The 25,185-nt window shown below is 41.9% G+C and overlaps 1 protein-coding gene across 1 annotated transcript in view; it reads right to left on the reverse strand.

Annotated features, from left to right (window-relative positions):
* The window catches only part of LOC139545522 (rasGAP-activating-like protein 1), a 62,294-nt gene that overhangs the window by 32,877 nt on the left and 4,232 nt on the right, over positions 1 to 25,185 (reverse strand). Inside the window, exons 3-5 of the mRNA XM_071353400.1 lie at positions 12,266 to 12,379; positions 11,450 to 11,511; positions 4,811 to 4,940 (exon numbers count right to left, since the gene is read on the reverse strand). Coding sequence (XP_071209501.1) covers positions 4,811 to 4,940; positions 11,450 to 11,511; positions 12,266 to 12,379 — 306 coding nt within the window. The remainder of the gene's footprint in view (positions 1 to 4,810; positions 4,941 to 11,449; positions 11,512 to 12,265; positions 12,380 to 25,185) is intronic.

The following is a 25,185-nucleotide window of genomic DNA, read 5'->3' on the forward strand; positions in this document are numbered from 1 at the left end:
CTACAGTGTACAAATGTTGTTAGGATTAATTTAGTAGAAAATAACTAAATTGAAACCCCTAATCTCAAACGTTAGGCAGTAATGAGAACTTGCCAGATCTAGTTAGAAGCCCTCCTTCAGGGGGTCTTGAGCACATTGCCACTGATTGCTCAAACCCTGCAGAAACAGCCAAGCTGGACAGATGCCATGCTTACAGTGCTCAGTTCCCATCACGTTATTGAAACCCTCTCAGGGACCTCTCTGCCTCTCATTTCTTAATGGCTTTCTCTGTGGCACATTCCTCTTTCTAAATCAGCGTATCCTCCTCAAAATCTGCTTTCTGTAACTCTGTGGCCTTGGTGTCTGCTGGCACTTCAACAGGCGGGTAAACCCAATCTACCTGGGGCTTGTATTTATTTTAAGAATAAAGGCGACGTCAATAACATACAGTGCCTTAAGAAAGTATTCACGAGGCCAATGGTGACTTTAAAACAGTTACACAGTTTACATGGCTATGATTGGAGAAAACTGAGGATGGATCAACAACATTGTAGTTACTCCACAATACTAACCTAATTGACAGAGTGAAAATAAGGGCGCCTGTACAGAATACGAATACAGTGATCCCTCGCCACTTCGCGGTTCACTTATCGCGGATTCGCTATTTCGCGGATTTTCATAATGCATTTTTTTTTTTTTTTTGGTGCATTGTGCTCTGCATTCTGATTCGCTAAAAACTCACTCCCGCTTCTTGTATCAAAACATGCTACGAATTGTGCTATCATTTTGTCGTCTCGTGCAGTTATGTGTACGTACATAAAACAGCTTGGCAAATTTACATTAAGTTGGCCAAATTATCTTGTAATTTCGAACATCTCCTAAACCCATAATGTCGACGAAACGGCCTACACGTGAGTCACTGTATTTGTATACATGTAATAGTTGCTAATTGTAAAAAAAAAAAAAAATTCTATTTCGCGGATTTCACTTATCGCGGGTCATTTTCGGAACGTAACCCCCGCGATAAACGAGGGATTACTGTATTCCAAAACATGCATTCTGCTTGGAACAAGGCACTAAAGTAATACTGCAAAAAATGTGGCAAAGCCATTACATTTTTTTCCTGAATACAAAGTGGGGGGGATTTGGGGAAAATCCAACCACTCTCCATATTTTCAAACATAGTGGTGGCTGCAACATGTTATGGGTATGCTTATAATCGTTAAGTACTTGGGAGTTTTTCAGGACAAAAAATAAATGAAATGGAGCTAAGGAGCTAAGCGCAGGCAAAATCCTAGAGGAATACCTGGTTCAGTCTGCTTTCCATCAGTCACTGGGGGTTTAATTCACCTTTCAGCAAGACAATAACCTAAAACAATGCCAAATCTACACTGGAGTTGCTTACCAAGAAATCAGTGAATGTTTCTGAGTGGCCGAGTTACAGTTTTGAATTAAATATTCTTAATTCAAAAGGCATTCGCACATCTGAGCTATCTTTTTTGCATGTGCATGGTAACAGTTGAATAAGATGAGAAAAAATAAGAAACCCGCACACTGCTCTTGATATTATCACTGCTCTTTAATAAACTTTACGTATCGGCCTCAAAGCCTTCCTCAGAGCTTTTGTGAGTTGTTTTAAAATTAGCACCCTTATGTAGACATAGCTCCACCCACATCCGTTCCATGCATCGAATGGGGTTGGAGTCGAGGGAAAATGAGTGTTACCAAATATAACAATGTGCATTTCATAAATATTTAATAAAGTGTGTACATAAAACGTATTAAACACATCTGTAAAACCACAATGAGGACATCGACCCATCAAGCAAGTTTTCATAAATCATTGGGAATAGCCCAAGAAAAACGTCAGAGAAATTTGAAATGGGGGCATTAATTAATGTTCACATTTACAACATAACATACATAGACATTTCATCATTAAGACCTTTTGGAAATAATGTCTGGAGGGTGAAAATCCCAAAACATTATATTTTCCCCATAGTATTATCTATATCACCTCCCCTGTCTGATATCTTAACTTTCTCTATGCCACAGAACCTAAAGGTAGAATGTCATGTTTTTGTGCATTAAAATGTACTGCGACTGGATAATCCCTGTTGTTACTCCTGATTTAATTTTTATGTTCACGAATTCTGTTTGAGAGAACAAGAGGTTTTACCTACAAAACACAGCCCACGTGGACATTTAATCATGTAGATAACATGGGTGGGGTTGAGCACGTAATAATGTGATTTATTTGGAACCTGTATGTGGGTGGCAGAAATATTCACACTTCATCATATTATTGCACGGTGCGCAACCTCTGCATTTATAGATAGCTACCATTCGGGAAGAGGGCGTAAAAGTGCCTGGCTGATTTTCTTTCGTGGCTGGCAGTTGGCATGGACCAATTTATCGCGTAAATTTCGACCTCTCTTATATACAATAAATAGTGGATTCTTAAATTCAGCTGGCAAAGCTGGGTCCGATGATAAAACATGCCAGTGTTTATTGACAGCATCTCCATATTTGGAAGCGCTTCGGTCACCTGACTTTTGGCAGGGATTTGACGACAAGAAAAATACAAAAAGTTCTCACGCATAGAAAGCGATTTGTGTATTCAATCAATTTTGAATTCAGGCTGTAACACAACAAAATGTGAAATAAGTCAAGGGATATGAATACTTTTTCAGGCACTATTGATTGCATTGCAGATATTATCAATAAAGTTTTTTATGATTTTTTTTAATCGATATGACATTACATAACACTAATAACAATAAAAACATAACACCCAACAAGACAGAAAACAAGACAGCACCTTTCAACCATATATCAGTGGTTGGAATATTAAACAACAAGTAATAATAATAATATAATTTAAAAAAAATAATAATCAAATAAATTATTTGTACTAACGTATACCCTCGCTTCTCACGCGCATGTCCCTTATATAATTTAAAAAGTGATCCCATATCATACTAAATTTCCCTTTCCTCTCCTGTCATTTTGCTATCATTGATTCATGAGATGCAGTCTCCACCATAAATGTCAGCCAATCTGATGATTTCAGGCAATCTGCACTCTTCCAGTTATGAGTCTAGTAAGAAAACCCACTGAGGCAAAACCAAACTTTTCTTTCCTAACATCTGGTGCTAAAATATAGTGGTGGAAAAAGTTGTTATACCCAATTGTTATACTTGAGTAAAAGTAAAGATACCTAAATAGAAAATGAAAGGGAAAGTCACCCAGGAAAATTCTACTTGAGTAAAAGTCCAAAAGTATTTGGTTTTAAATATACTTAAGTATCAAAAGTAAATGTAATTGCTAAAATATACTTAAGTATCAAAAGTAAATGTACAAGTATAAGTAATAAAAAATTCCTTATATTAAGCAAACCAGATATCATCATAGTTTTTTTTGTTTACAGATAGCCAGGGGCACACTCCAACACTTAGACAACATTTACAAACAAAGCATTAGTTTAGTGAGTCCGTCAGATCAGAGGCAGCAGGGATGACCACGGATGTTCTCTTGATAAGTGTGGGAATTGGAACATTTTCCTGTCCTGCTAAGCATTCAAATTGAAAGAAGTACTTTTGGGTGTCAGGGAAAATGTATGGCATAAAAAGTACATACATTTCTTTAGGAATGTAGTGAAGTAAAAGTAAAAGTAGTAAAACATATAAATAGTAAAGTAAAGTACAGATACCCCCAAAAACGACTTAAGTAGTCCTTTCAAGTATTTTTACTTAAGTACTTTACACCACTGGTAAAATAGATATATCCCCTAATAAGAACAGCTGTGGGGACTCTGGGATAGGCTGTCACACCCATTCTTCAAGCTTTTGAAGAACCTCCTTCCAGAAAAGGAGCATCATGGGACAATCCCATATAGCATGCAGAAAGGTACGTACTTCACCCTTGCATTTCCAGCATCAATCAATCAATCAAGTTTATTTTATGTAGCCCTTCGTACATCAGCTAATATCTCGAAGTGCTGTACAGAAACCCAGCCTAAAACCCCAAACAGCAAGCAATGCAGGTGTAGAAGCACGGTGGCTAGGAAAAACTCCCTAGAAAGGCCAAAACCTAGGAAGAAACCTAGAGAGGAACCAGGCTATGAGGGGTGGCCAGTCCTCTTCTGGCTGTGCCGGGTGGAGATTATAACAGAACATGGCCAAGATGTTCAAAATGTTCATAAATGACAAGCATGGTCAAATAATAATCAGGAATAAATGTCAGTTGGCTTTTCATAGCCGATAATTAAGAGTTGAAAACAGCAGGTCTGGGACAGGTAGGGGTTCCATAACCGCAGGCAGAACAGCATACATTATTTTGCAATAAACCCAATTTATTTAATCTAACTGGGGTCCAATAGTACCTATGAACAACCTTATAATGTGTACATTTCACCCTTGCAACCCTGGTACACTACCCTACATTGGAAACAATATTTTTTCCATACATCCTCAATGCCACAATTAAGATCCCTCTGCCAAATCAACCTTAAAATCTCACAATTTCCATATTGTGCATTCGAGACTATTTTATAAAACACTGAAACGGAGTGTGATATTCCTGGTAACATGAAATATTGTCTAACAAGTTTTTATCTCTCTGGAGGTTAATGCTCATAAGGAGAATGACAGATATTGTGAATTCAACCACAAAGCACTGCATGATAATCTGTCATACAGAGGATGAGCATTTTGACGACCTTTTGAGATTGAAGAAGCAGTTATATATTTCAACAAGAAGTTATATATTTCAACAAGAGACCATAACGGCTTACAGTAGCATCAATTAGGCAATAAAGTGGGTGTATTACCTGGCCTCTATGAAATGGCAGCGCAGTCCTATCCTCTTGGCATCTCTAAGAAGCTCCAGACCTAGGTGGATCTCCCCCTGCACCTCCTCATCTGGGTCCACCCGGGTTAGATTCAGCCAGTTATCCAACCCTGGACACAGGGGACATTTTACAACGCATACACAATATATACAAAAGTATGTGGACATCCCTTCAAATGAATGGATTCGGCTATTTCAGCCACACATGTTGCTGACAGGTGTATAAAATCTAGAACACAACCATGCGATCTCCATAGACAAACCTTGGCCTTACTGAAGAGCTCAGTGACTTTCAACGTGGCACTGGCATAGGATGCCACCTTTCCAACGAGTCAATTCGTCAAATTTCTGCCCTGCTAGAGCTGCCCCGGTCAACTGTAAGTGCTGTTATTGTGAAGTGGAAACGTCTAGAGGCAACAACGGCTCAGCCACGAAGTGGTAGGCCACACAAGCTCAAAGAATGGGACCTCTGAGTGGTGAAGTGCATAGCGCGTAAAAATTGCCTGTCCTCATTTGCAACACTCACTACAGAGTTCCAAACTGCCCCAGGAAGCAACGTCAGCACAATAACTGTTCGTCGGGTGCTTCATGGGTTTCCATGGCCGAGCAGCTGCACACAAGCCTAAGATCAGAATGCGCAATGCCAAGCATCGCCTGGAGGGATGTAAAGCTCATCGCCATTGGACTCTGGAGCAGTGGACACACGTTCTCTGGAGTGATGAATCACGCTTCACCATCTGTCAGTCTGACGGATTAATCTGGGTTTGGCGGATGCCAGGAGAACAATAACTGCCCCAATGCATAATGCCAACTGTAAAGTTTGGTGGAGGAGGAATAATGGTCAGGGGTTGTTTTCATATTTCGGGCTAGGCCCCTTAGTTCCAGTGAAGGGAAGTTTTAACGCTACAGCATACAATGACATTCTAGATGATTCTGTGCTTCCAACTTTGTGGCAACAGTTTGGGGAAGAACTTTTCCTGTTTCAGCATGACAATGCCTCCATGCACAAAGCAAACAACTTGACTGGCCTGCACAGAGCCCTGACCACAACCCCATCGAACACCTTTGGGATGAATTGGAACGCCAACTGCGAGCCAGGACTAATCGCCCAACATCAGTGCCCAACCTCACTAATGCTCTTGTGGCTGAATGGAAGCAAGTGCCAGCAGCAATGTTCCAACATCTAGTGGAAAGCCTTTCCAGAAGAGTGGAGACTGTTATAGCAGCAAAGGGGGGGACCAACTTCATATTAATGCCCATGATTTTAGAAGGAGATGTTCGACAAACAGGTGTACACAAACCTTTGGTCATGTAGCGTATGTATCGTTTAATAAAGCCCATCAGCAGTGTTGTAGTACCACATATTGAGTGTCTCTGTCTTGTCTCGGGGTCGGCTACCCTTTTAATCCGGTCTTGACTCGGTCTCGGACAGTGAGGACTCGTATTTTCTTCGAAATTATCAGCTCCCATTCACTCAGCGCATAAACCCACTTGGTCAGGCACACTTTTAAATGACACGTTGATATGTTATCGCCCATTGAAACCTGGGCTTCTGGCTTTACTCATAGCATTACTGTCCTTTACTTTAGTTGAAAAATATCCTCAATACCTTGTCACGCTCATCAGAATTTCCGTGATTTGCTGGTAGGGAAGAATGAGGGAAATTGTTTGGTCTTGAACACAACACTGCCATCAGTGAAATGTAGTACAGCCAGCCCAGTACTACATCAATAATGCCTAGTGTCTCTAATGGGTAGTGCCCTGCATGGTTCTGTTATTGTGAACAATTTGTAAATCCTTGAACACGTCCTCATAAGTCAGACCCTGGATAAATGTCTGCTATCAGTGGAGGCTCCTCAAAGGAGGTAGGGGAGGACCATCTTCCTCAGTGAATTTCATAAAAATAAAAATAGTGAAACATTAAAAAAGTTATCCTTTTTAGATAAAACTATACTAAATATATTCACATCACCAAATCATTTATTAAAACATACAGTTTTTCAATGAAGGTGTACAGTAGGACAGGATAGATGCGAGAAGGAATTATACAATGAGCAAAGTGATCATGCTGTTTGTATGTGTCTGCTATCAAAGTGAACTGTGTTGGCGGGTGGTTCGGTGTGTATTCATTCCGCCGATTCTGTTGAAAAAAAATCGTAAACGGAGGGCAAACGGAACGAAACAGGGATAAACATACCTGAATTTCTCCAATAGAAGCTCTCGTTTACAACTGTTGCGACTAATGATTACACCCTAGATCAGCTAGATGCAGGCAAGAGTGTGCAAGGTGATTTTGAATGTGTCACTGTCTGTAACCTTGATTACAAAAAAAAAATTCTCCAGACCTGTGCACCTGTTGTAAACTTTCATTAGTAGGCTAGGTTGTAGCAACCTCATGATGGGTATAGGGAAGATTTGAGTATAATGTAGCAGCCTAAACGTATTGATATTACATTGAACTGGGTGAACAGAATATGAATGAGTCATCCAATATGCTGTAATAGAAATAAGGCCATGCTCATAAAAAAAATGATCATCCTCCCTCATCTTAAACGGCATCGACCGCTACATACAGTGCCTTCAGAAAGTATTCATACCCCTTTTGTTGTGTTACAGCCTGAATTCAAAATGGATTGATTAGATTTGTTTTCTCACCCATCTAAACACAATACTCAATAATGACAAAGTGAAAACATGTTAAAAATGTTTGCAAATGTATTGAAAATTAAATACAGATCTCATTTACATAAGGATTAAAATCAAATGTAATGTGTCACCTGCTTCATAAACAACAGGTGTAGACCAACAGTGAAATGCTTACTTACTGGCCCTAGTAAAGAACAAGAAGGACCGCACATGGTTAAAGCTCCCAATTCACCGCTTTATTGACAACGTTTCAATCCGAAACGGATCTTCGTCAGGTCAAACCAACAAAGTTTCACCTCACATGACCATTTCACCTCACATGACCATTACGCACATGATGCATGGTTTGTGCAAAAACTATTTGTGTATCTCTAATCATTTGATATCAATGAGATGGGCACATGCAGTAGTTACAGAAAATAATATATATTTACAAAATGACCAAGTAGGAGACCTGGAAGGCAAGACAAATCAGAATGGCATACTGTATTCATGTAAGAAATGGTCTGATATGAAACTCTTGGTTCAGACTTACTGGCCCTTCCCAACAATAGAGGAAAAAACAGAAATAGTAGAAAAAATTGAAACGAGGAATGAGTAACGATGACAATGAGTAACGATAACTTGGCTATATACACATGGTACCAGTACTGAGTCAATGTGCAGGGGTACGTGATAATTGAGGTAGATAATGTACATATAGGTAGGGATAAAGTGACAAGGCAAAGGGATAGATAATAAACAGTAACAGCAGCGTACGTGATGAGTCAAAATAGATGAGTGCAAAAATGGTCAATGCAGATATTCTGGGTAGCTATTGGTTAACTATTTAACTAACTTTTTAGCAGTCGTATAGCTTGGGGATATAACCTGTTCAGGGTCCTGATAGTTCCAGACTTGGTGAGTCGATGCTGCTTGCCGTGCGGTAGCAGAGAGAACAGTCTATGACTTGGGTGGCTGGAGTCTTTGACAATTTTTAGGGCATTCCTCTGACACTGCCTGGTATAGAGGTCCTGGATGGCAGGGAGTGATGGCCCCACTGATGTACTACCCTCTGTAGCACCTTGCGGTCGGATGCCAAATAGTTGCCATACCAAGCAGTGATGCAGCCAGTCAAGATGCTCTCAATGGTGCAGCTGTTGAACTTTTTTCACACCCCTGAGTCAATACTTTGAGGAAGCACCTTTGGCAGCGATACAGCTGCAAGCTTTTCTGGGTAAGTCTCTAAGACAGGGCCAATTCTTTTCTTGAGCAAATGGTCAGGTGGCCAGAACAGAATTACAAATAATTTGTAGACTGCAAATTGACCGCAAGAAGCCAAAAACAAATAAAATATTTGACTGAAACATAATAATTTCAAATCTTGCTTAAATTTGTATATGATAACGTCTCTCTATTATGCGTGGAAATATTTGGGAACTAATTTACCAAATTAAAATCACTTGGAGCTGATTTCCTGGTGTTTGTACCGTTTTTTTATGTCCAACAATGAAAATTCAACAATAACGGGTCAAATTCGGCCCACGGTCCACCAGTTGGGGAACCCTTCTCTAAAAAGCTTTCCACACCTGGATTGTGCAACATTTGCCCATTATTATTTTCCAAATTCTTCAAGCTCTGTCAAATTGGTTGTTGATCATTGCTAAACAACCATTTTCAGGTCTTGACATATATTTTCAAGTAGATTTAAAATTGTAACTCGGCCACTCAGGACCATTCCCTGTCTTCTTGGTTAGCAACTCCAGTGTAGATTTGGCCTTGTGTTTTAGGTTACTGTCCTGTTGAAAGGTGAATTTGTCTCCCAGTGTCTGGTGGAAAGCAGAATGAACCAGGTTTTTTTCTAGGATTTTGCCTGTACTTATCTCCATTCTGTTTCGTTTTTATCCTGAAAAACTCCCCAGTCCTTAACGATTACAAGCATACCCCATAACATGATGTAGCCACCACTATGCTTGAAAATATGGAGAGTAGTACTCAGTAATGTGTTTTATTGGATTTGCCCCAAACATAACACTTTGTCAAATTTTTTGCAATATTACTTTCGTGCCTTGTTGCAAATAGGATCAAATCAAATCAAATGTATTTGTCACATACACATGGTTAGCAGATGTTAATGCAAGTGTAGCGAAATGCTTGTAAACGATTGCATGTTTTGAAACATTTTATTCCGTACAGGCTTCCTTCTTTTCACTCTGTCAATTAGGTTAGTGTTGTGGAGTAACTATAATGTTGTTGATCCATTCCCATCACAGCCATTAAACTCTGCAACTGTTTTAAAAAGTCACCATTGGTCTCATGGTGAAATCCCTAAGAGGTTTCCTTCCTCTCCGGCAACTCAGTTAGGAAGGATGCCTGTGTCTTTGTAGTGACTGGGTGTATTGATATACCATCCAAAGTGTAATTAATAACTTCATAATGCTCAAAGGGATATTCAATGTCTGCTTTTTAAAATTTTTATCCATCTACCAATAGGTGCCCTTCTTCGGTGAGGCATTGGATAACCTCCCTGGTCTTTGTGGTTGAATCTGTGTTTGAAATTCACTGCTCGACTGAGGGACCTTACAGATAAATGTATGTGTGGGGTACAGAGATGAGGTAGTCATTCAAAGATCATAAACCCTATTATTGCACAGTGTCCATGCAACTTATTGACTTGTTAAGCACATTTTTTGTGCTGAACTTATTTAGGCTTACCATAAAAAAGGGGTTGAATACAAGACATTTCAGCTTTTCATTTTACTTAATTTGTAAGAATTAATAAAACATGATTCCACTTTGACATTATAGGGTATTGTGTGTAGGCCAGTGACAAAAAAAACTATATTTAATCCATTTTAAATTCAGGCTGTAACGCAACAAAATGTTTAAAAAGTCAACGGGTGTGAATCGTTTCTGAAGGTACAGTATATGAAAAGACAAGAGGATCCTTTTGTGTGTAATAATATGGGCACTGCTGCTGACATTTCTGGTTGAGATACAAGGTGGCGAGGGCAGTAACTTCAGTTTCACAGCCAAAAGAGGAGAGAATTCCTAAGATCCTGTGAAGGAGTTGTTGACTCAGTGGCAACATGTTGCAGTGAATCACAGGACTGAATGCAGAATGTTCCCAGGAGAGGACTGGTATCAGACACTAACTAACAGAAAAGGTTTCACATTTAGTTTTATGTAGCGATAAAACACATTCAAAGTAACAATATATTTCTAACAAACACACTTGCGTGTTTTTATTTCTTCTTCAGGGTTTTATACCTAGTTGCCATGGATAAGAAAAAGCAGTGCAAGGATATTCAGTATTGCTAGAAATTCTAACTAATTCACACGTTAAAAGCCACTTCTAGGAGAGCCAGGTGTACTGTGGTGAAGAAAGCCGCAGACTGACAGTTTGAAAAGCTTTGGCTGATTCTCACAGACTACAGTGGCATTTCAGACATAAAGGACAGCTGCACTGTACAATGAATGATCCTGGAGTTGATGTAAACCCTGATTCAAAGAGCAATCCTGCAAAAATGTAACCATGTACAGGTCATTCCCTCTGCCTGTAGCCTGTCCAATGAAATGAGAGCATGTTGCTCAGAGACAAGTCAGAAAAAAAAGAGGTGGACAGTATGTGAGCAAATAAACAAGCATAAGTCAGAAAATACATCTCTAAATTAACCCATGGATAAGTGAGAATACACTGGCAATATTTCCCAGCAAGAGGACCTAAAAAAGGCCCAGCTCCTCAATTACAGTGACCTACATGGCAGAGCCTTACTCAGAGTCGTGGGAATAACCCCTCTCTGGTGACCCTCTTTTGGCTTGCCCTCTTTAGCATGGCATAGGCAGAGAAGAAGACCCACAGATATCAACCGCAGCACTGAAAAGCATTAAGCATTTAGAATTGTTTCTGTGCTGGTAGTTTTTCTCCATCATGATGGTGCCACCCTTTAATTAAAAGACACCAACAGTATTGTGGCATAGTGATCAGGTATACCTTTAGCCTGGGCCCCGATGGCGTCTTTGCTCAGCAATATCTTTCCAATGACGTCATCGTGGCTAGGGCAAAAAATAGAGCATTTTAAAACCACAATACCATATTCATAAAAACGTATTATAGAAAATACAGATACACTGTCTAAAATTGACCCTGCTTCTCACAGCAGGAAAATAATCCAGCAACACGAGGAAATGTGAATTATTATGTGGACTAGGGGCTGGTACATTTTTCAGTGTGGCAAATCAAGTCTGAAATTTTAAAGTGGAAATTACAAACTTTAGAAGCCTCTTTAAACCTTGAATACACCACAATTTGCATTTCCTGCTACACAGGAAAATTATCTGCGACAACAGAGTGACCAAATTAAGATAGCCGATCTGAAGAGAACTTCACAAGAGATATTTCTCAAAAAATAACTTAATATCCTATAGAGTTCCCTGATATAACAGCTAAAATATATTAATAAACTGACGAGACCATTGATCAGGACAGGAAGGAAAATACTGAGGTTGTCTTTCATTTTTCAATCTGTGGTATCATCTGCGTGTTGGTGTTTGTTTATTCAAAGCATGCAGGTTTTTCCAAAACACACATCCATGGCTCCTAACCCAGTCCATCTAGGTAACAAAACTCTCAATCACAGCCTCTGCTAAACAAGCAAACACAATCATGAACATCTCTTACATTACAAAACTATGATACCTTTACAGGTTATATAGATATAACTTGTTTATACACCATTATCAGCTAGTTTGTTGACACACTATAACAATTCTCTGAATTATCTTTGACAGCTGTTGAAGACCATCTTACCCAATGGTGTCCTCATCCATGACATAGAAGGAGAGAGAGTGGAACCCCATTGGGAGGTGCAGCGTGTATTCTTCTCCCCAGAAGGGGTTAAGATTCTTCCACACTGTGGCTGTCCTGCAAGGAAAGGTTGCAAATAATTGTGACAGTAACCTCAGAAAGTACTGTATGGCCCTTATTTCTTATTTATAACAATATACCCTGTCATCATGAATGTCAGTAACAATGAAAGATGACAATTTAGAATGAGGGTTGTGTGGGGAATGTTGTGATGTGTTGAAAGTAATGAAACACAGTGACAGAATGATGATGCAATAACTTCAAAAGGTGGTGTGTATAGCGTAACAAAATACAAGTCTACATGCAATCATTCTTAATCAACCTTTTCATTATGAAACATTAACTACTGCAGATGCTCTAACCATAAACTGGAGATTGCAAACCTGCTGTCTAGACATGATATTGAGGAATGACATCTGCATCATGTTCTCTATGCCAATGGGTAGCTGGAAGGTCTATTTTCATCAGTAATGTGCATCCCTTTATTATAACGACACTCTGCTTTTCCAGACACCATTATCCCACAGCAGGGTCAAAGCCCCATGATGCTGACAACGAGCCAGCCAGAGACTGATGCAGATCTCTGCAGTCAGTCAACACTCCAACTCATCTCATTATGGGAGAGCAAACAACAAAATTAAAAGACAAAACAAACACATCTTATCAACCTGAAACACTTCAGTTTGTCAGGAAGGAGAAACAGTGCGTTGGGATCTGGTCTGCATTCATTTTACAAAGAGGTGTCAGGAGTCTTGATTAGCCAACTCGTTAGTGGTTCCACATAAGGACAAATCGACCCAACAGTTCTATTCCATAGTTTTGATGTCTTCACTATTATTCTACAATGTCGAGAATTGTAAAAAAAAAAAAAAAAAGAAAGAAAGAAAAAGCCTTGAATGAGTAGGTGTGTCCAAACTTTCGACCGGTACTGTATACGGGTAACTGCCAAATTTAAGTAAATACCAACATAAAGTGTCTTAATAGGGTGTTGAGTCACCACAATCCACCAGAACAGCTTCAAATGGGCCTTGGCATAGATTCTACAAGTGTCTGGAGCTCTATTGGAGGGATCCAACACCATTCTTCAACGAGAAATTCTATAATTTGGTGTTCCGTTGATAATGGTGGAAAATGCTGTCTCAGGCGCCGCTCTAGAATCTCCCATAAGTGTTCGATTGGGTTGAGATCTGGTGACTGAGATACACTGCCTTTAAACCCACTATGGGAACTCTTTCAAAGTCGATGAGATCCTTGCAACATGTGGCCATTATCAGGCTGAAACATGAGGTAACAGCGGCAGATGAATGGCACGACAATGGGCCTCTGGATTTCGTCATGGTATCTCTGTGCATTCAAATTGCCATTGATAAAATGCAATTGTGTTTGTTGTCTGTAGCTTATGCCTGCCCATACCATAACTCCACCACCACGGGCACTATGTTCACAACATTGACATCAGCAAACCGCTCGCCCTCAGAACTCCAAACACGCTGTCTGCCATCTGCCCGGTACAGTTGAAATCAGGATTCATCTGTGAAGGGCAAACTTCTCCAGCGTGCCAGTGGCCATCGAAGGTAAGCATTTGCCCACTGAAGTCGGTTATGATGCCGAACTGCAGTCAGGTCAAGACCCTGGTGAGGACGACGAGCACGCAGATGAGCATTCCTGAGACTGTTTCTGACTGAAAATGATTTGGTTGTGGAAACCCACAGTTTCATCAGCTGTCTAGGTGGCTGGTTTCAGACGATCTCGCAGGTGAAGAAGACTGATGTGGAGGGCCTGGGCTGGTGTGGTTTGGAGGCTGGTTGGACGTACTGCCAAATTTTCTAAAACGACGTTGGAGGTGGCTTAAGGTAGAGAAAATAAATTCTCTGGCAACAGCTCTGGTGGACATTCCTGCAGTCAGCATGCCATTACATTAAGACATGAAGGTCAGTCAATGAGGAAAATTTCAAGAACTTTTAATGTTTGTTCAAGCGCAGCCGCAAATAACATCAATCGCTATGATGAAACTGGCTCTCATGAGGACCACCACAGGAAAGGAAGACCCAGAGTTACCTCTGCTGCAGAGGATTACTTCATTAGAGTTAACTGCACCTTTTATTATTATTTTACCTTTATTTAACTAGGCAAGTTAGTTAAGAACAAATTCTTATTTTCAATGACGGCCTAGGAACAGTGGGTTAACTGCTTGTTCAGGGGCAGAACGACAGATTTGTACCTTGTCAGCTCGGGGATTTGAACTTGCAACCTAACAGACACATCTCATAATCAACTGTTCAGAGGAGACTGCGTGAATCAGGCTTTCATGGTTGAATTGCTGAAAAGAAACCACTACTCAAGGACACCAACAAGAAGAAAAGACTTGCTTGGGCCAAGAAACACGAGCAATGGACATTAGACTGGTGGAAATCTGTCCATTGGTCTGATGAGTCCAGATTTGAGATTTTGGTTCCAACCGTTGTGTCTTTGTGAGACGCAGAGTAGGTGAACGGATGATCTCTGTCATGGTTCCACCTGTCACCAGAGGGCACAGAGACCATCTTAGATACAATTATGACACTTAGGTGTGTTCTATTACTCATTATGATTTCCCCTTAAAACAAGGAATGTTTTCTGTTTCTCTTTGCAGAAGCTTGAATTGTTTACCATGTGCATTCCTTTCCTGAGTGAGTTTGAGAGTTGGAGTTTGTTGTTTTTTCAAGTGTACTGTGATCCTGCAGCTACCGTTTCTTAGTAAAGTATTATGTTTATCCTTAACCACCGATTCCTTGTCTGTTCTTTTCTCTGCGCCTGGGTCCAACCTCACCACGTCATAGCAAGCTTCTGCCCAAACATGGACCCAGCAGAGATCGCCCAGATCAAAAATGTTGTAACCCACCAAGGAGTATCATGGGGGACACACTTCTGAGCCCACAGGAGCGTGACAGGTGCATGTGCGAAGGCTGCTGCCTCTACTGCGGAGGTCTCAACCACCTCCGTGCTACATGCCCAGAGCTGACGGGAAACGCCAGGGCTCGCCAGGACAAGGTGAGACCCTGACAAGCTGTGAAGTTACCCCCCGGCTACCCAGTCACCGTCTGTCACTACCTGCAAAGGCAACCCTCCACTGGGACAACCGTCAGCACCAGATTCAAGCCTTTGTGGACTCCGGGGACGCAGTTCATTTGATTGATCAGAACTTTGCCAGAGAATTACAAATCCCCTACGTGAAATGTCCCATCCCTCTGCAGATTCAAGGCCTCGATGGACGACTGCGTCATAGAACTCCTACCCGGCTCCACACCTCCCTGGGGTCGTCTGTACTCCCTCTCAATCCCTGAAGCAGCAGTCATGGACAATTACATCCGGGAGTCGCTGGAGGCAGGTTTCATTCACCCCTCTACATCCCCAGCTGGTGCAGGCTTCTTCTTCATGGGTAAGAAGGATGGAGGCCTGCATCCTTGCATCGATTACAGAGGGCTGAACCAGATTACGATAAAGAATTGTTACCCCCTACCCCTTATGTCCGCCACCTTGGAGTTAGCCTTTAACACCCCTAGTGGTCACTGAGTATTTAGTCATGCCCTTCAGATTATCGAAGTCACCAGCAGTCTTTCAAGCGTTGGTCAATGACACTCTTAGGGATATGTTGAATCGGTTCGTCTTTGTTTACTTCTACGACATCCTGATCTTCTCCAAATACCTTCCGGAACACATACTGCACGCCCGCAAAGTCCTTAGACGCCTCCTGCAGAGTCAACTGTCAAGATAAAGAAGTGTGAGTTCCACGTACACTAAGTTTCCTTCCTGGGTCACATTGTCTCTACCGTAGGAATCAAAATGGATCCCGTAAAGGTTGAGGCGGTCGCCGACTGGCCCCGTCCCACCTCACTCAAGCAGTTCCAGTGGTTCCTCGGGTTTGCCAGTTCTTACGCAACTTTGGTGTGGTGGCAGCGACTCTCACGGTACTAACCCGCAAGTCCCAGACCCGTTTTTACTGGACTCCTGAGGCTGACAGGGCATTCATGGAGCTCAAGGGACGTTTCACCCCCGGACACATCCTCGTTCATCCTGATCCTACTCTTCCCTTTGTGGCAGAGGTGGACACCTCGGACACCAGAGCAGGGGCGGTCCTTTCACAGCGGAACGAGGAGGACAAGAAACTGCACCCATGCGCCGTTCTCTCCAAGCGGTTCTCGCCAGCGGAACACAACTAAGATGTAGGCAACCGGGAGCTCTTGGCAGTTAAATGGGCCCTTGAGGGATGGAGACACTGGTTGGAGGGGGCACCTCAATCTTCGTGATCTGGACGTACTATAAGAACTTGGTCTCCATTCAAGAAGCCAAGAGATTGAACGCTCGCCAGGCTAGGTGGGCTCTGTTTTTTAACAGGTTTGATTTCACACTAGCCTATCGACTGGAATCCAAGAATCAGAAAGCAGACGCCCTGTCCCGCCAACACAATGTCTCTAACGAGGAGAGAGACTCCGAGCCCATCATCCCCAGCTCCCGCGTTGTGGCCCCTGGGATATGGAGTATTGAGACCACGGTCCGACAATCCGAGACCCGAGAACCTGACCCCGGCGGGGTACCTACGAAAATACTTTACATTCCGCAATCAGCCCATTCCCAAGTACTACAATGGGGACACTCCTCTCAATTAACTGCGCGACAGTGACCAGCTGGGTTGCGCCAACCTCTGCCCATCCCCAGCCGGCCCTGGTCCCACCTGTCCGTAGACTTTATCACAGTGTTACCTCCATCCCAAGGGCTTACCACTATCCTGGTGGTCATTGATCGGTTCTCCAAGGCAGCCCATTTCATGGCCTTACCCAAGTTGCCCTCAGCGAAGGAGACCTCATCTCATGATTAACCATGTCTTTCGACTACAAGGACTTCCCCAGGACATTGTCTTGGATCGTGGGCCCCAGTTCGCTGCACGGTATTGTAAAGCCTTCTGCTCCCTGCTGGGGGCGTCGGTGAGTCTCTCCTCTGGGTTCCACCCACAGTCGAATGGGAAAACGGCGCGGGCCAACCAGGAGCTGGAGAGGTTTCTCCACTGTTTCGTCTCTACCCAGTCCAGCAACTGGAGCAAGTTCCTCGTCTGGGTGGAATATGCTAACAACACACTGCCGAACTCGTTCAATGGACTCTCGCCGTTTGAGTGTCAGTTTGAGTCCCCTCCGTTTTCTGAACAAGAGGCCGAAGCGGGGGTGCCTCGGCTTTCATTCAATGATGTTGCAGCACCTGGATCAGAGCGCGATCCTCCTTGCTCCGCTCCTCTGCCCGACACCAACACCAGGCAAACTGACACCGAAGGCCTCTTCGGGTGTGGCAGTCCACCCGTGATCTTCCCTTAAAGGTGGACTCGCGGAAGCTCACTCCACGCTACATAGGACCATTCAAGATCCCGAGTCGCATCAACCCGGTCACCTATTGTCTCCAGTTTCCCTGGGCTATGAGGGTCTGTCCATCCTTCCATGTCTCCCGTCTGAAGCTGGTGAGGACCAGTCCCTTCGACCCCTCCGCCACCTCCACTTGTTGATGGTCAACCGGCCTACACTGTCCGGTGTCTCTTGGAGGCTCGTCGGGTCCGAGGTACCCTACAGTACCTGGTGGACTGAGAGGGCTTGGGGCCAGAGGAGCGTGCGTGGGTGCCTGCCCGGGACATCCTGGATCCGGGACTTGTTCGGGATTTCCACCAACTATGTGGTGGTCGCCCTGGCTTCGCGGCTGGGGCCGCTCCTAGCAGGGGGGGAGTGGGTACTGTGATGGTTCCACCTGTCACCAGAGGGCGGTGTGACACTGTGTGATTTATTTAGAATTCATGGGACACAAACTTCTTAGGGATAGCCCCCTTTTTTTCAATTTTCACCTAAATGACATACCAAATCTAACTCCCTTGAGCTCAGGCCCTGAAGCAAGGATATGCATATTCTTTGTACCATTTGAAAGGAAACACTTTGAAGTTTGTGGGAATGTGAATTGAATATAGGAGAATATAACACAATAGATCTGGTAGAAGAAAATACACCATCTTTGAAATGCAAGAGAAAGGTCACATTTCTAGCCATCACTCTGGTTGTTATTCCTCCGATAGTGTCCACAAGATGGCATCAGTGTATGTGCAAAGTTTCAGATGGATAACTTGAAGTATCAGTGAACTACAAGACTTGTAGTGTGAAGTCCCCAGGTACATTTGGGCAAATCGTGAAGGAGACATTCGCATTCATATTACATTTTTCTGCAAGAATATCTTCAAATCTGTATACTTGGACTTTGATTTAGCTTTCCAAGTATTAGTAGCCATATTATAAGTTCAACATTTGCAAAACAACCAGTTTTCATAACTCTGAATATCCTTATTTTTGTCCAAAATGAAAAGGCATGCTGTCGTACAAGGTTAGTAGCTACATTTTACGACATATACATGGTTTCCGGATACTCCTGTAAAGCCCAGCTCATTGGCTATCTAGCTAGTGCTTATTTGACAAAGATACAGTCGTTGAAGTGATGACCGCCCGCGTCATCGGCGTGCCATGAAGGCGTCGCTCTCTGACCATATATGGTGTCCTATAGGATATACTACACCCCTAATGATATAGTGAAGTCTTGTTACCTTCTAGGATCTCTGAGGAATACATACGAACGTGATTTGACTCGTTGAAACAACGTTTAGGGTGAGATTTTCACAGATTCCTTTCTTTGCAAATTGAACGAGTGGAAATACAAAATCGATCGTACATGCTATATGAACCTTTTTAGGATATGAAAAAAGATTTTATCTAACAAAACGACACCATGTTATCTCTGGGTCCCTTTGGATGATACATTCTGAAATCTTTCTCATGGCTACCCATGTATTTCCATGGAAATATAACGTTTATTTGGAAAGTAATAAATATATAGATATTTTTTTAAAGCATTCATGATTTGCGTAAATGTAATATACTAACTATTACTCTTGTTAAAAATATGAAATGGTATTACATTTGGTGAAGAGCACATATTTGCCTGTCTTGACTTGGGACTTGACTTGGAACTTGAGTGCTAAGACTTGAGACTTGTAAAACAATGACTTGGTCCCACCTCTGCTCATACGTACCGACATTTGTTGTTTAAAATAAAATCGAAAATCTGCGATGATGACAAAAGACGCTGCATGATTTACAACTGTCCAATTGACGGGATGCCAATCCTTAAGTTTTTTAACCAGCATAGCTACCACAACATTCTGCAGCGATACACCATCCCATCTGGTTTGAGCTTAGTGGGACTCTCATTTGTTTTTCAACAGGACAATGACCAAAAACACACCTCCAGGCTGTGTAAGGGATATTTGACCAAGAAGGAGTGATGGTGCGGCATCAGATGACCTGGCCTCCACAAATCACCCGACCTCAACCCAATTGAGATGGTTTGGGATGAGTTGGACCGCAGAGTGAGGGAAAAGCAGCCAACAAGTGCTCAGCATATGTGGGAACTCCTTCAAGACTGTTGTAAAAGCATTCCTCATGAAGCTGGTTGAGAGAATGCCAAGAGTGTGCAAAGATGTCATCAAGGCAAAGGGTGGCTACTTTGAAGCATCTAAGAAACTAAATATATTTTGATTTGTTTAACACTTTTTTGGTTACTACATGATTCCATATGTGTTCTTTCATAGTTTATGACTTCTATTATTCTACGTTGTAGAAAATAGTAAAAATAAAGAAAAACCCTTGAATGAGTAGGTGTGTCCAAACTTTTGACTGGTACTGTATATATATCCATTGATTTTTGAAGAATATAACTTATAAATGACTCATGAGCTTAGGTCAACTGTCACACTCCATTAGAACCCAAAATATAAGCTTGTGTTTCTCCAATGTCTGTAAACATTGTAAATGTAAACAAACACTGAATAGCCTCAAAACATGGTTGAAACAATAATGTTCATATCGTGAATGGTCAGTCCTTGCATCCATAGCTATGTATATTAATATGAGAGTGGTTACATTTCTCCAGGCCCATCCCTCAGCTTTTTACCAAAACAGAGGCAGGGCAGACGTTTTGTCATTGAATTTGTCCTTTAAACAGCTGCATATTATCAAGATATTAAAGTGTCACCAACAATGAGGTAAACAATAGGCCTATAGCAAATGCAGCATATGACATTCATTTTTCACATGTAAATAGCACTTCAGTAATGCTCAAAGCATGCCATTCCATGAGAGCAGCATTTATTTTTCAACTTGAATCTACCCAACCAGTCCTCCATGACAACAAAATCATAAACAACAGAGTATGGCTGGCTAACAAGTCCTTAGTTTTGGGGTTATGCTCAGGTAAAACAATTTGGCTAATCTGTGTTGTTATGTGTTAATAACATTTAGACTACGTTACCCAGCAGGCTATGCGGGCGCGGGAGATGGTTAAAGAATGCCTTGCATGGCTAAACATGGAGTGTTCTAGCTGAAGTATATGTTCATTAAAAGTAGTTAAACCTACGCCCCGGTTTGTCATTATATAAGGAACAAACATAACATGGTGTCAGATTGGTAGTCGCTATGAAGAGACAGAGAAAAGAAAGGAGTAACTCTGCAAATTTCCGCGACGAAAATTGAACATTCTACCACAAGTCAAGTGACGTGAGTAGTCGGAGATGCTAGCTTGCAAGAGCGAGGACAACGAGCCGCAGCAGCGAGAGTGACAGCAGCGAGAGCGAGGCTGCATTGGAATCTGTTGACGAGCAAGTTGATGAGCAACATACTGTGAAGAGAAATTGACACTGTTCCTGATCTCCGTCATGGATAGGCTTAGTCCTCCTACTCCTATGCAGTTAACAGGCAATTTAGCTGACAATTGGAAACGTTTCAAGCAGAGATTCAATATCTACCTAGCAGCCAGTGATGCAGGGGGAGATGATGACAAATTGAAAGCTTCCATTTTTCTGCATGTTATTGGAGAGGATGCATTGGACATTTACAATAGCTTTCAGCAAGACGAGGCAAACTTGACATTGACTGTGCTAATGGCAAAATTTGAGGAGTACTTTGTACCAAGCCAGAACGTCACGTTTGAGAGATACAAGTTTTTCTCTCATGATCAGAAACAGGGAGTCAGTTTTGACCAGTATTTGGCTGAGCTGAACACACTGAGCAAAACGTGTGAATTCGAAAATCTGAAAGACTCACTAGTGAAGGACAGGATAGTCTGTGGCATACTTGATAATGGACTCAAGGAGAGATTGCTGTGTGAGAAAGATTTAACTTTGGATAAAGCAGTGAATATGTGTCGAGCAGCTGAAACCACAAGCTAAAGAGCTGTGCAGGGATGAGACGTCAGTGTATGCAATAAAAAGAGAGGAGCAATACACACAACGCCTTACAAAACAAAAACAAGCAAAAGAGAGAAATCAAAACACTACATGTGGAAAATGTGGATTTATCCACAAGCCAAAAAAAAAACCTGCATATGGCAAATCATGTAACAACTGTGGGAAAAATAATAATTTCTCAAAATGCTGCAAAGGCTGAGGCTACAAAGAAAAAGGTTCACACAGTCGAGGAGATGTTCTGTTCTGCTGGTCTGCTGGTCTATCAAAGAAGAATTCTTTGTTGATTCTGTGGAAATATGCAATGCAGTAAATGCTGAATGGATTGTGCCATTGACTGTGAATGAAACTGTAATACCATTCAAGCTTGATACTGGAGCACAGGTAAACCTGTTATTGCTGGATGACTACAAAACACTGAAGGTGAAGAGCAAAATACACCCGGTGAAAATTAAGGTTACTGGTTATACTGGGGAGAACATACCAGTCAAAGGTAGCTGCATAGTAACTTTACAGTATAAAGGAAAACAGTTCAGAGCACAGCTGCTGATTGTGGAAAAGAGTGTACAGCCTATTCTAGGAATCATTGCATGTGAAAAGCTCAATTTGTTGAAAAGAGTGTATGTAGTGACATCACAGACTGAAAATGACCAAGAATCACTACTGGCTGAGTATGAGGGTCTTGGATGTTTACCAGGAGAACACAAAATATGTACTGATGACAAAATTACTCCAGTTGTGCATGCATGCAGAAAAGTTCCATTTGCACTGAGGAAAAAGCTCAAAGAGGAACTCGGACGCATGGAAAAGATGGACGTCATCACAAAAATGGATGAACCTACAGACTGGGTAAGCTCACTGGTTATTGTGGGGGAAAAGAACGGCGATCTCAGGATATGTCTAGACCCGAGAGATCTCAACAAAGCAATCAAGAGAGAGCTTTTCAAGTTGCCAACCAGAGAAGAGATAATGTCGCAGTTTGCTGGAGCAAAGTGGTTCAGTAAGCTTGATGCCTCATCAGGATTCTGGCAAATGAAGCTAGATGATGCAAGCTCAAGGCTATGCACATTCAACACACCTGAGGGCAGGTACAGATTTCTTTGTCTACCATATGGGATTCTCTCAGCGCCAGAGGTCTACCACAAGACAATCCACATGATCTTCGAGCACATTCCAGGAGTGGAGACTATGATGGATGACATCATCGTCTGGGGGTCCACAAAAGAAGAACACGATGCGAGAGTGAGACAAGTGCTGGACCTGACACGGAAAGTCAGCCTAAAACTAAACAAGGACAAATGCGAGTTTGGTGTGAAAACACTTACCTTCGTGGGAGATGTACTTTCAGAGGACGGAGTCAAACCAGACCCGAGGAAAACATCAGCCATCAACAACATGGAGCGCCCGAAGAACAAGGACGACGTGAGACGCTTCATGGGCATGATCACCTACCTTGCAAAGTTCATACCTCAACTGTCAGCACAGTCCGCTCCACTCAGATGTCTTCTGGAACAGAGAAATTAATGGGAATGGTCCCATGAACAGGAAAACTGCTTCAAAAACCTAAAGAAGACAATCACAGAAGAGCCAGTGCTCAGGTTCTATGATCCAGAGAAAAGCACAAGGATTTCTGCAGACGTGTCACAGTTTGGCCTGGGAGCAGTTCTTCTGCAACAGCATGACGACACATGGCAACCCGTCGCTTATGCATCCAGAGCCTTGACACGCGCAGAGACAAGGTATGCACAAATAGAGAAAGAACTACTGGTAAGCACATACGCTTGCGAAAGGTTTCACCAATACGTCTATGGACGAGATTTCGAAGTAGAAACCGACCACAAACCATTGGTGTCAATCATGTCTAAGCCACTGAATGATTGTCCAATGAGAATCCAGAGAATGTTGATCAGACTGCAAAAGTATGATGTGAAGATGATCTATACCCCGGGAAAGTTCATGTTCGCCGCCGACACTCTTTCTCGAGCAGTCGACAAGGAGAGCTTCGACACACAGAAAAACACAGATTCAGGCCTACGTCGACATGATCGTAGCATCACTTCCTGTGTCTTCTGAGAGAATGGAGCAGATCAAAAGAGAGACCACAGCTGACCAAACAATGACAGAGTTGAAAGAAACAACACTGATAGGATGGCCTGCACAGAAAAACAACTGTCCAAGGAGAATACAGGATTACTGGATGTGCAGAGCAGAGCTCACCGTTGTGGATGACATAGTTGTCAAAGGCAACAAGATTGTCATTCCCATGACACTATGCAAAGAAATGCTACAGAAAATACATGAGGGCCACTTGGGTGAGGGAAAATGCAAACGACGAGCACGAGAAGTAATGTACTGGCCAAGAATGAACCAGGAAATCAGCCAGACCACTGCTTCATGTGAACTGTGTTTGACCTACAGGCCAAAGCAGCAAGCAGAGCCGCTAATGGCTCATCCAGTACCCAACAGACCCTACTACAAAATTGTCAAAGGTCTGATGAAAAAGGCACAAGATGGAAAGGAGGATTTCCTAAAAAATCTTATCTACCGCAGCAGAACAGACTTTCACCTGCACAAATGTTGATGGGACGTCGCATCAGAACCAACCTACCCATCCATGAGGACTTGCTAACACCCAGAGGTGCTCACAAAGTCAAACTTGCAAAGGAAAAACAGAAAGACAAACAAAAACAGCGACACGACAAAAGTGCAAGACACTTATCTGGACTGAATGTTTTGTTAATGTGAATAGAAAAAGAGCCACAATAGAGTATTGTTGGACAGACTATATTTAGTTGAAAGACTATTTTATTTTTAAGGGAAAAAAATTGGGGGAAAGAAATGTGTGTTACTGAAAATTGCATGTTATGCAGGTTGAGTAAACAAATGTGATGTGACATGTGTAGTTACATAGAAAAGTAGTTTTCTTTTAAAGGAAAGAAGATGTGTTGTTATGTGTTAATAACATTTAGACTACGTTACCCAGCAGGCTATGCGGGCGCGGGAGATGGTTAAAGAATACCTTGCATGGCTAAACATGGAGTGTTCTAGCTGAAGTATATGTTCATTAAAAGTAGTTAAACCTACGCCCCGGTTTGTCATTATATAAGGAACAAACATAAAAATCTATACTTCCAAATTTCCGAGTCCTATTCTTGAATATCAAGGGGTAAAACATTTATTGGAATGACTGGAATTCGAAGAGACTTTGGTTTTTAATGTTAAGATATAATTTAATCGTATTATTATATGTAGTAGAAAGTGATGGGTTAGAAGAAGTCTACATAACCAACCCATAAAGTAATATTTAACATCCATATATGGCCAGCTATGTAAACTTTAACATTGACTTATCCTGCAATAGATGTCGTTCAATTGGTAACATACATTTGTGTCTTCTTGTAATGCCTATTACGGGAAATATTATCTTAAAGTAACTGGATGTAATCAGATTACGTTACTGAGTTTGGGTAATCCAAAAGTTACGTTACTGATTTCAAATTTGACAGGTAACTAGTAGCTGTAGCGGATTACACTTAGAAAGTAACCTACCCAACCCTGCTAATAGGCT

Source organism: Salvelinus alpinus, chromosome 19 (genome assembly GCF_045679555.1).
Source record: "Salvelinus alpinus chromosome 19, SLU_Salpinus.1, whole genome shotgun sequence".
NCBI lineage: Eukaryota > Metazoa > Chordata > Actinopteri > Salmoniformes > Salmonidae > Salvelinus > Salvelinus alpinus.